General features: G+C 35.4%; 2 protein-coding genes across 6 annotated transcripts; one reads left to right on the top strand and one right to left on the bottom strand.

Annotated features, from left to right (window-relative positions):
- Positions 1 to 993: 993 nt before the first annotated feature.
- On the bottom strand, positions 994 to 3,512 carry LOC124307577 (mitochondrial inner membrane protease subunit 1). Of its 2 annotated transcripts, none has more exons than XM_046769401.1 (3): positions 3,410 to 3,512; positions 1,590 to 1,787; positions 994 to 1,341 (listed from the first exon to the last, which is right to left on the bottom strand). In XM_046769401.1, exons 1-3 carry the CDS (start codon positions 3,428 to 3,430, stop codon positions 1,174 to 1,176), a joined length of 387 nt encoding a protein of 128 aa, XP_046625357.1. In that variant the 5' UTR covers positions 3,431 to 3,512; the 3' UTR covers positions 994 to 1,173. The 2 variants fall into 2 exon arrangements, with proteins under 2 accessions (XP_046625357.1, XP_046625356.1); XM_046769400.1 differs by lacking the exon at positions 3,410 to 3,512 and adding an exon at positions 2,354 to 2,492.
- LOC124307569 (zinc transporter 1) lies at positions 2,248 to 11,628 on the top strand. Of its 4 annotated transcripts, none has more exons than XM_046769389.1 (8): positions 2,248 to 2,386; positions 5,408 to 5,599; positions 6,798 to 7,020; positions 8,089 to 8,350; positions 8,581 to 8,698; positions 9,074 to 9,289; positions 9,772 to 9,882; positions 10,188 to 11,628. In XM_046769389.1, the coding sequence occupies exons 2-8, from the start codon at positions 5,423 to 5,425 to the stop codon at positions 10,383 to 10,385; spliced, it is 1,305 nt and encodes a 434-aa protein (XP_046625345.1). In that variant the 5' UTR covers positions 2,248 to 2,386; positions 5,408 to 5,422; the 3' UTR covers positions 10,386 to 11,628. The 4 variants fall into 4 exon arrangements, with proteins under 4 accessions (XP_046625345.1, XP_046625344.1, XP_046625343.1 ...); XM_046769388.1 differs by lacking the exon at positions 2,248 to 2,386 and adding an exon at positions 2,490 to 2,621; XM_046769387.1 differs by lacking the exon at positions 2,248 to 2,386 and adding an exon at positions 2,982 to 3,239.
- Positions 11,629 to 11,645: the final 17 nt, after the last annotated feature.

Here is an 11,645-nt window from a genome sequence, read left to right as displayed (position 1 = left end):
AGAAAAATGCCGTTTCGAGATAAGCAACATTAATCTGCTTTCTTATCTCGCATCCGATGTGTTAGACTCACTGTTCTACTGACTAATGTATATTTATTTCGTATCAGTACTGTGTTATTATTTCAAATGTTCACAAATTAATCATCATTGCAATATGCATTGACTGAAGATTATGATCTTCAGTTAACGCAATGTGATATTCTCACATCAATTATTTCAATTGAAATCATTATCTGTAATTTAGAAGTACTCATTAGAAATATGTACATAAGAAATGGGAGATTTGGATACATTGTAAGTTGACTGAAGATTCTTATTTTCGGAAGTTTCGTACCAGCCGATAATTACTGCGGTACTCTCTCTGTACCGCAGCTTATCGACGTGCAATTACCATATCTACCACCTCAGAGTGCAGTGGTCTGGCACCTCTGGCACCAACATACCATTAGTTATTTCACAACCGAACTTACATTCGTGTAATGCTATGTAGTATGTATTGTCTTCATTGTTAAGTTTATTTCTTTAACTTCAACCCACACGTAGCTGGCCCCTTCAAGCCCAATCGTCTTGCACTGATGTAGCCACCGGTCAATCAGGAGTCTTTTCCAGAAACTCATTCCGCTATTGAAGATTATTTCAAACCAGACTGCTGTAACGTTGAATCATTTTTAGACACCAGAGAAAAAGGAACTAAATTAAACGCAGAACCAATTGAGATTCCAGATAATTCAGAATACACGAAATTACGAGCAGTGCAGATCATTCTAAATCATAAAACGATCAAATTCAGTAACTTCGAATGTTAGTAAAATTAACGTGATTTCGTTGGTGAATCACATAAGTAAATAACGCCAGATTGAGACAAGCTGAACCAACTATCAGCTAATTTTTGCTCTAGATACTCCTTATAAGTATTTAAGTCTAACAAAACGGTTATCTGTTTATTTTTCTGTAAGAAAATGTAGAAGATTAGGGACGGATAGATAAAAAAGATTTAAGAAACATATTTTTACTTCTAAATTGCATACATCTTATGCACAATTACTTCTACCGTGGAATATATGCATTATATAATGGCCAGTAATCTTCGGTGCCGAAAAATATGAAATGAATACAAGTAATCTAGGTAACGAATACACTGCACTATTTGCTTGTATTAGTTAGGTACATGTTTCACTTGTGGTGGGCGTAATTCGTCGTGAACACGGTAATATTGCTGGGTGGCCAAACTTTGCACATTGCACGACCTCGTAACAAGGCCTGTGGAACGGGGCCGTACATACGAGAATCCGATGAATTGTTGCTATTATCACCTTCGAGCCAAACATGACCAATAGGTACCTGAAAACAGTAAACAACAAACACGTATAATACGAGCCACGCGTCGTCGACGCTCTTCATTATTACGATACGCGCTCGGATTTCTGTTCTCAAAAAATACAAAATTATTCAAAGCGCAGTAACTGCCCAGGTTCGTCATATTCTTTAAAATTTCTTTAATACGTCCAACTTTTTAACATTTTGCCGCTCGCGTGTACGTTTTTTAACGTGTTGTGTGAGCATTGGCATGTCAACAACACAGAACTCACGATGTAAGTTGAAAAGCCATCATGTATTTTGTCTCCCGGGACACCAGTCACCCGTTTGCAAATGTGTTGACATGGGTTTGATGGGCATTTTGCGATAACTATATCTCCTCTGTGTATACGTTGTAGTCGCGGTGATACGTGCTCCGTTAGTAGTACATCGTTACTGTAAATTGTTGGCTCCATGGAAGGCCCTGTACACTGAAATACGAGACAACAATTACTTAGAAAGAAAAACAAATTAGTAAAATGAGAAAATAAAATATAGGGGAAAAGAAGTGAACCACAATAGGAAGGCAAGATAATTTGCACGTATCATCGAGTTAAAAGTCAAGAAATAGATAATGAGAAAGTTATTATATACATGGTGACCCAGGACTATCACTTCATAGGCTGTCGATATTTATATAAAGAACACATTATTCCCATCTGATGTTTTACCACAGCTTGTTTATGATTCGATTCCAAATTGCAAAACATCGAAAAGTCGAAGACAACGACAACTTCTTGTAGTTTAGAATGATACGAATTATCGCGGCAAAAATCTATTTAGACGAAGACTGGTGACATCTGTTTTGCGCGGTCGGCAGAGTAGGACTTGAGCGACGATACTTCATTTAGGACCAATCGTTATTGCGTGCGGTAATTCTAGATGTCGGCAGAGGTTCAACGGATAAACTCTAACCTCAAAGTAACATTAGTAGTGTCAGATTATAATGATATAATGGACGCATTTGCAGATAACAGTAGTTACAAAAACAACTTACCACGACAAAATCACCGACGTATTCTAACGCACAGTGAGTTACGCACCCGTATTGTAATAAAGTACCTATCGTACCCAATATCTTAAATGAAAATTTATTCAACATTATTCGTGAGTATGAGTAACATTATCGTCTTGAATATTTAACAAGTTTAAATATTGGCCTTGGCTTGTTTATACACGTTCAAAAGAAAAAAAATGCAAGATAAAACTTAAGCACAACACTTAACATCTACATCGGTGGACCAGGTACAGGTCTCGACAGATTGGTAAGTCACGTGGATATCAAAATTTTGAAGTCGACAAAAACGAGAAGAAGAAATTACAGCTCGCATCATACGCAGCTTATAAAGGAGATCAGTCTCAAATACAGTTAGCGTCAATAGTTGTTTAATTATATTCGCCCGATGAATAAATTACGCAACGCTATTAGTTTTATTCTTATATCAACAAGGTTCAAGCTTGTGTTGAATTTATCGACAGGACGGTAGAACAGTAAATAGAAAATTTGTGATGTATGCATGCGTGTCATGAGCTTGACGCTGCGAATTTCACGAATACTTTGTGAACACATAAGCGGCACTGAATTTTCTCACCGAGTTTCGGAATTCAGTTGGCTGTGAGTTACCATTGATGTATTGCGGTTTATTTTCTATCCTCGTTGGGTGTCCAACAATGGATTGAATGTAGTGTTTTAAATTGCTCTTCATAGAGTTTAATGTGTTTTTTACTAAAAAAAAGTATTTTGTACTTTAACCAATAGATGAGTCCCGTGAATATATCATGTTTGTATACTACATTTTGTGGGCAAAGTTTTTCAACTCCGTCATTTTATACTAGTACCTTATAGTTGAAATAATTTTACAAATTACAAATAATTCTTCAAGGTGAGTGTGCAACAAAATATCTGTCGTTACAACATTATTATTTCATATCGTCAGTTGAAAATGAGTAGTATTTTCATTTGGATTTCCACTAACGTTTTCCAAACTAATAACATAAAAATAAATCCGGCATGTGCCACTATTTTGCGTCTCATGTAGTGATTCATACGTACCCCTTCACTCCTATGAATCATTCCTTCTTTTCTTTATGATGATTGTCTCCATCTGTGCCTGTAAGTTGTTGATAAAAAAATCATTACCTAGTTTAGATTGCATGCCAACTTTTATACAGCAATTAAAATCAACTTATTTAATTAACCGCGTCAAAAGGCTAAGTTCGATTTTAAATTAGATTCTGTGTATTTCTCAGCTATCTATTAGTATCTAAGATTGCACGAGCACATAATCTGTAAGTAGGTGCTGATTACAGTCTGATAATCGTCTATGTCATGACCTACATTTCTACGTCACCAATTCCACGCGCTCGTTAGTCTTACCCATCACCTCTAATCACTAATTTAATTGTTTGAATATGTGCCATTGTGATAACTGGATGTGTAATCAAACATCACATGTATTTAACAATAGCAGACGTTGACCTTTGTCCATTCTGCTAATCGTCATCTAAAATTATATGTACAACAATGTTTGATGATTATTTGATCAGGTATATTCTAAATTAAATCGAATTGATATCATCTGTATATGAAAGCATCAAATAATTGAATTAAATATATATCCAACTGCTTCCAATGTTTTGATCGATCAAGCTTGATTGAAAACCCAATTTGTCACTCATACTGAGTTTTGATAACAAGTTCTTATGTGGTGAATGAATCTTGGTAAGTTAGCTTGATGTTAAATTATGTGCTGAACTATATTTACTTAATTACCATAATCTTACCATAAGAACTTGGTATTGGTGATTAGCTGAACTTTTGATCAAGCTCGATCGATCAAAGCTTCTGGTACAGATTCCTAATGTATATTCGACGGCATATCACAATATCGCTAATTCACTAATCTTCTCAGATCTGTATTACTTCTGAAGATACTGGGTTACAATTCTCAAATGCAGATAATAATTTTGAGGTCAGAAAAAATTGAAGTAGCTCCTACTGTATTAACAAACTTCATCTGTATGTTGATTTTGCTGTAATCCACATCTCAGCAGAAATGTTGTACATAATACGGCGCAGAAATCTCTGGAAAATATATAACACATGAGATTTGAATATTTGAGCTTGAGAAGCTTAGCATTTTTTATATTTCTTGATCCAGAGTTCGAATCTTTGATCTCTTATTTCCATTCCAACATCACATGACTGTGGTCGGCTGAAATATTTATAGAAGTCCTGGATTATCACTAAAAATAATATAACGAACGGAACAAAGAACCAGCCTTTGATACTTTCCAACATACATGTAATGCACAGGGTCATTTTTTCGTTGCTGATTGGGACCCTTCAGTGAGAGAGAGCTGCTTCTGCAGGTCCTAGCTGGAACGGTTGCGTTAGTCACACTTATTTTCAGCAACGAAAAAATGACCCTGTATAACTATGTACAGTCATTATGTTTCTTAGCTTTCACCAGTTGGTAGAAACCCCAGTTTGTATTAAGGTGTTAGTCGGTTATGTGCAATTGTCACAAGTACGTAGGTCTTGATAAAATTTTTAATGAAGATATGAGCTTGATTATTTAGAGCACTGATTAAAACTTACATGGTCTCATTGTGTCAGTACTCAATTGATCATAAATCAAATATGCTGGTAAAGCCCAGCAGTTGATATTTATTTAAATACGAGGATTCCCTACAAGCTGTGTATTCATGTATTCAAATCTAACGAAAGTCACAAGGTTGAGGTTAGTGACCTTGACGCAATGAACACTGAAAGGAAAATCAGAATTTTTCTGCCTCAGAATAACTTTGAAAGCGTAGAATGTGCAAATTCTAAGTGTGTTAATACTTTATCACAGTGTACTAAACTTCAGACAAGACTAAAGTTGAAAAGTAATGTGCTTTTTGAAAAATATATTGTTAAATTAAAGTTACAAACTTCAACCTTGTCCAAAGTTAGCTGCTATTTAAATAAATAGTGTTAAACCATACTTATCCTGAAATTAAGATATCTGAAATTGATAAATAATACTGGTTTCATACTTTTTTCCAGCATTTAATAACAACAATGGGCCGTTATACTGGGAAAAAATGTCGACTGCTAACAATGCTGTGGCTCACTTTTATCTTCTTTTTGGTAGAAATAGGTTTTGGCTATTTCACCAACTCGATGGCTTTAATAGCTGATAGTTTTCACATGCTGTCGGATGGGCTTGCTCTAGTAGTGGCATTCCTCTCGGTGAAGGTAAGAAAACCAGCTACTGATTATTGCTGAAAAATTCATGAAATCTGACTGTTGAACTCAAATTACTCGCTGATGTCGGCACAAATTGAACGTGGCACTTCGCATTTCTGTTCTATTTATACTTGAATATAAATATTCACATGCGAAATATGTGCTTGCAAGCTGCTACCGACATTTCTACAATACACAGTCAACTGTTGAGCTGTATAAATTTGTGATAAAACATTTATTTCAAACAATGCTTTGTTATTATAATCAATTGGGTACTCCGATCAATTGCTGCATACTTACAGTAAGGTTGCGATCAAGACGCTCCGCATACAATTGATAGCCAATAATAACTATGAGTGCATTGTTTTATTTTTGTTCTCATTGAAACCGGAGCGATTGACTGGTAGTTAGCGGAACTAAACATAAATTAAATGAAGTTGATGATAGCAACATGACAGCGATGACTTTTTTTTAGAATAACTCGTTATTTTAAAATTTTACAATTATTCTAAATTCATTAAACAGTAACATAGGGTGGCCACGCAACTGGAAAACCTGAAAAACCTGAAGACATCAGGGAATTTAAAAGGAGTCATCGAAAACTGGGAATTGTCAGGGAATTTTTCTTCGGTCATGAAAGAAACTGAAAACATTAGTTTTATACCATGGCAATTAGAAATCATTTTTTTACGTTGAGAAAAAGAATTGGCTTAAATTGAATTTTTTGTACATTATATTGTTTTTCAATTTGATTTGAATTTGAACCAAATATTGAGTTAATAAGCTGAACGATTTAGGTTTTAGTAACTTTCCAGAACTGGGAAAATATCAGCAAAAACTGGGTCCTAGGTCCTGGAAAATTTGGAAATGTGAAATTTTTTTCTATAAAATTTGTGGCTGGCCCAAATACAGCATGAATATACTCATATTTTGATGATGCAACTTCTTGATATATGTATATTCTGATGTTACAAATTACAGATTTTTTCCTCAATATGTCGTTACATTAATTGTTACTAGCTTGAACCTCATATAATTAATGATATGAAAAGTAATGACCAATCTACTGAATAGTGGAAATAGAATATCTGGATAACTTGACCTTAGCTGATCAAGCTTCGAATTTGGAGTTACGAAATTTTACTGTAATTACAATCATATTCATATCTGAATCACTTGGAAATGATTTATTTTATTGCTTTCACAGATGTCACCAAAGAAATGGTCGAAAAATACTTTCGGCTGGGCCAGGGCTGAGGTACTCGGTGCTTTGGTAAATGCAGTGTTTCTGGTTGCACTATGCTTCAGTATTACTGTTGAAGCATTTGGACGCTTCATAGAACCTGAAGAAATCCACGAGCCTGAACTTCTTGTCGTGGTTGGTGTAACGGGACTGCTAGTTAATGTGGTAGGACTGTGCTTATTCCATGGTGAGTGAGAAGAAATTTTATTCGTGATATATTTTTAATACCTGTCAACCCAAAATGTTTATTCGTAGGTGGGGGTTTAAAATTTTTTTTAATTTTAAAACTCTAATTTATATGATTTACGTTCGACTTTTTTTTGTAAAGAAAGAGATAAATGTGTGAAAGTTCAAAACTTCACTGAACGCAACCCATATTTCTTAATTATACACGTAAGCAGCTCTGTGATTAAATACAAGGCTAGTAGTAACCGAATCGTACAGTGTAGACGAAAAAGGGAAGGTTTCAGTCAGACGAAGAAGTGCATATGGTTACTGTTTTACGACTGTTCTCAGGTTTTATGTATTTGAATAAGATGTTTGATTTTTAGGTGATATAAATACGAACTAACAATCATTTGTTCGGTCATTTCATAATTTAATCCGTTGTGTAGGTCGAAGAAGCAAAGAGGTAACTTGTCATCCTCCTGAAGATATCGGAGTTGACTCCATTAAATACGAAGTAACTACCGACTCTGCATCGACGAGTGATGTAGGTCAGCTAATCTAAAGAAAATTCTTCTCATTATTGAGAATGCAGAACAAAAATATCGTGACACATTTTTAAGTTTACGAAAATTTTCAGATCTTGGTAATTTCCTTGACTAAAATTGAAATATATTTGTTTAATAATTTTTCATGGATCTTATTTACTCGAAGAAACGTATCAACGAGGGTTCATAGTTATTTTTGCCTGTCTGACTGAAAACTCTCCTACAGCCTAGTTGCCTAAATGAATTTTAAATCCTGCTGTATCAATGATAAATGACTCTCATTAAATACGAGACTCATTGATACACATGCATAAATAATAAATAGATACTAGTCATCAAATAGAATAAGTTTACTAGATTTAAAAAAAATTAATTTCAATATGCAGGTATAGCAATATTGAGAAAAATGGATTATGTTGCAAAGATGGTGTTTAATTCTTAGTTTGATGATAAATTTGACTGCTAGAAAGAATCACGCACCTTCAAGAGGTAATGGAAATATCACTGTTCCCGATCTGAATAAAATATTTGCCTAATTTCAGAGCATGGAAGTTCTCATGGGCATGCACATGGAATTTCTCGAAGTCACAATCGGCTCAGCACTCTTGTTGGCACCGATGATAACGAAAATGAAGGACAGTGCAGACCTCCTACTCCACCAGTAAAGCGAGCACATGGTCATAGTCACGATGCTGGCCAAATGAATATGCGAGGTGTATTCCTCCACGTTTTGTCTGATGCACTGGGATCCGTTATTGTTATTGTTTCTGCGCTGGTTGTATGGCTCACAAACTGGTCTTTTAAGTAAGATTGATGAGAAATCATTATATTTGTTGTAGTCAATGCGAAATAATAGAAAGAATGAATAAGAACGTTCATTGTGCAGAATATTTTGACACATAGTTTTCTATTATATACCAAGGAAAGGAGCTGAGAATAAATATTTTCATACAGTTTTTCTATTTGCAATATATTGCTAGGTATCAAAGCTCTTTGATAAATTGGATAATTTATTTAATACTTTCTCTTCACAGACGTTATATAGATCCTGCGTTGTCGCTACTGTTGGTGATACTCATATTGAAATCCGTCTGGCCGTTATTACGGGAATCAGCTTTAATCTTACTGCAAACAGTCCCTACGCATATACAGGTAAAGCGACGAGGATTTAGTCTTGCTTCTATACTTTTTTTTCGTATTGTATAAAAAAGAAGTTACAGTCGAATACTCTCCTCGCCAAACATCTTTGATACATTATTGAGACTTAATATTGGAAATTGGGTTTCAGGTGTGGTATTTAATGACAAAGGTTCAAGTAGAGTATTTATATTTTATCTGGTAGTTTTTAGCCGTTTGTATATCCTATTCTTCGTAAACAAAGATAAGCCTCTAGAAGAACGACCTAACGCCTTTTTTTTCTTCGAGCCATACACACTAGACATGACGTTATACAAAATATATTCTTACTTTACAATATTATTTATGCTCATATTCCAACACTTATCTTACGTTCATGATTTTCTACAGGTTGACGCAATTCAGCAGCGCTTACTGGACAATGTTGACGGTGTGTTGGCGGTACATGAATTTCATGTATGGCAACTGGCTGGAGAACGAATTATAGCCTCTGCCCATATCCGTTGCCGTAATCTCTCCGAATATATGAAGATTGCTGAACAAGTTAAAGAGTTTTTCCATAACGAAGGAATTCACTCAACTACAATACAGCCGGAATTTATAGATGTAAGTTTCTTCTCATAATTTTTATTCTGATCCGCTGATTATAGAGTATTATTGTATGGTAAGTTTTGTTTGGAAGTAAATAGGTTCCGGGGAAAGAAGGGCCTGCCCTACTTCCACCCTTCAGTCCCTTTCCCCCCACCCCGCACTTAGGGGTTGACTACGTTCGCCGTTTGGTATGTTTTTCATCTCGACATTTTGGGCGCAAACATCAAGCGATAGACCCAGTTTCACCAGTCCTCACGTGGAACAGGAGCAGAGACGCGGACAGGGTGGAAATAAGGCACTCTCTCCTTCCCCCAAAACCCATCTACTCCTAAATAATATTAACCTTGATCAAAAATTGTTATTAAATATCAGACAAAAACGTAACTACCATCACAGTATCGGTAAAGTCAACCGTGATTACTTGGACTTAATGTAAAAACTAAATGATAAGTTTTCGGCACAAACATTGAAGTTCTCCTTTATATTTATCATTGCAGTACCATGACAATAGCGCAGTACAAGAAACCCCGACCGAAGATTGCGTCCTTGATTGCCCAAAGACCGACAAGCCATGCAACCAAGCTACCTGCTGTGGACCGTCAAAACAGGTCAGTCTTTCATTCCGTCAAATAATTAACATCCTTGATGTCCCTTATCCTCAATCCCTACAGTACTACTTGAAGAGAAATGCAAACCGATGTCACAATCCTCCAAAGTCCAAATGTCTCGGGCGGTGCCTTGATGGTATCAATTCGGAATCTAATACATGTTTAGGTACAATATTCGTTACTTAAATTCTAAAATTAACTTTGTGTCCTATACGAATAATATTGGCTCGTCATTAACATTCCTTAATAAATTGCTTTTGTTCATTTACTGCATTATTTTTGTCGATAAAATGACAATTACTTAGGGTCGTGAAACGCCATCACCCGGAGAAACGCCATACATGTGCAGGCAGCGGAATAGTCTGGCAAGATCGAACGTCGCTATAGAAGGAATGGAACAGCAGGAGGTTAATGAAATGGAGCGCGGACACTTGTTGTCGCTACCTACTCCTCATCATTCCGTCAACTTACCTTATCCTTTGGTCAACTCACCGCAGGCCTGACTCTCTCCATGTCATATTAACGAATGCCTACCTCCATAGCTGATCGTGTCCAGTCACGCCACGTCACAATGCCATTGTACAAACGTAATAAATTAGTTCACCCAAGCGCTTATCTCATTACGACTGCTCTGTTGATGAAAGTCTAAATTGAACAGATTAGCACGCAGTATCGTGATTAGTTTTACAACTTGTATCAACCAAGCGCGCTAATTTATTATCTGCACGCATTTAAAAGTGGGTGGCTTATTAGTTAAAGGTATTGTATAATATATTATTTCTAGTACTTTACCCAGGAGTTCGGAAGAGGAATAGGCTGGATCTTATATAATTTTTTATAGTTTGCTTGCTTATCATCGGGTAAGTAAGTATAGCTAATTGAATGCCAAAGGCATGTGCGTACCAAATGGAACATAATATTATCTGTTCATGATGATCATGAATTTGACCTGGCTGCCTTGATGATATTCAGATGATGCCTGTACGTAACGTTATATGTATAAGTATAAAATGATACTTTTATGAATTCTTTTATTTCGCACAAGCGCACGTTTCTCCATTTTTAGAAGAATCCAATAACTACATTTCTGTACAACAATAGTTATTATTACTTCTGAGTAGAATCTGTACACTGATTGCGTTTGTTAAATTTTTATCAACATTATTTAGAAATGGAACATTCACATTAGGTCCTCATGACTCATCATTTCTTTTATCGTTTATTATTCTTATCATTACTATTATCTTCAGTCATTCATTTTACCAACAAGCCTGTGTCGAAGTTGAAGTATTATTTGTGTATGAAAAATGGTCCATTCTGAATATCTAATAGATACTTGAAATATAGTTTACTATTAGCAAATTTACTGATACAAAGACTATGTTCAATTTCATAATGTCTTGTACGTTTCCCCTGCTATTGTACAATATCCATGTATAATTATATACATACATATCTATTATCTATATATAATTGTACTTATAGATATTTTATGCTGTCTGCAGTGATATTATCGAAGGGAAGTGCAAATCAAGAGATTGAATACTGAGATCGATCTGAGACTTGTATCTGTTCTTTGATATAAAACTTCCACGCTCGTGCGAAGTTGATCAGTCGACGGCAGTGCTAATTTTAGCTATACAAATAACATATTTAGCACGTTGGTAAAAAATGAGAAAAAAAAAACAAAATTAAAATGTCTTCGTGCTATTAAAAGATTTAGACACAATGCTAAAACCGCTACCAGACATTCTGAGCCTGAC

Source organism: Neodiprion virginianus, chromosome 6 (genome assembly GCF_021901495.1).
Source record: "Neodiprion virginianus isolate iyNeoVirg1 chromosome 6, iyNeoVirg1.1, whole genome shotgun sequence".
NCBI lineage: Eukaryota > Metazoa > Arthropoda > Insecta > Hymenoptera > Diprionidae > Neodiprion > Neodiprion virginianus.
The sequence above is the reverse complement of the archived record's forward strand: the minus strand, read 5'-3'. Positions and strand labels throughout refer to the sequence as shown.

Coding starts and splice junctions, on each gene's coding strand:
- LOC124307577 (XM_046769400.1), bottom strand. CDS start 2,458: ATGTTGAATAAATTTTCATTTAAGATATTGGGTACGATAGGTACTTTA. Junction 1,788..2,353: donor ACGTCGGTGATTTTGTCGTG/GTAAGTTGTTTT, acceptor CTCGTATTTCAG/TGTACAGGGCCTTCCATGGA. Junction 1,342..1,589: donor ATGGCTTTTCAACTTACATC/GTGAGTTCTGTG, acceptor TACTGTTTTCAG/GTACCTATTGGTCATGTTTG.
- LOC124307569 (XM_046769389.1), top strand. CDS start 5,423: ATGGGCCGTTATACTGGGAAAAAATGTCGACTGCTAACAATGCTGTGG. Junction 8,699..9,073: donor CAGTCCCTACGCATATACAG/GTAAAGCGACGA, acceptor GATTTTCTACAG/GTTGACGCAATTCAGCAGCG. Junction 9,883..10,187: donor GCTGTGGACCGTCAAAACAG/GTCAGTCTTTCA, acceptor ACAATTACTTAG/GGTCGTGAAACGCCATCACC.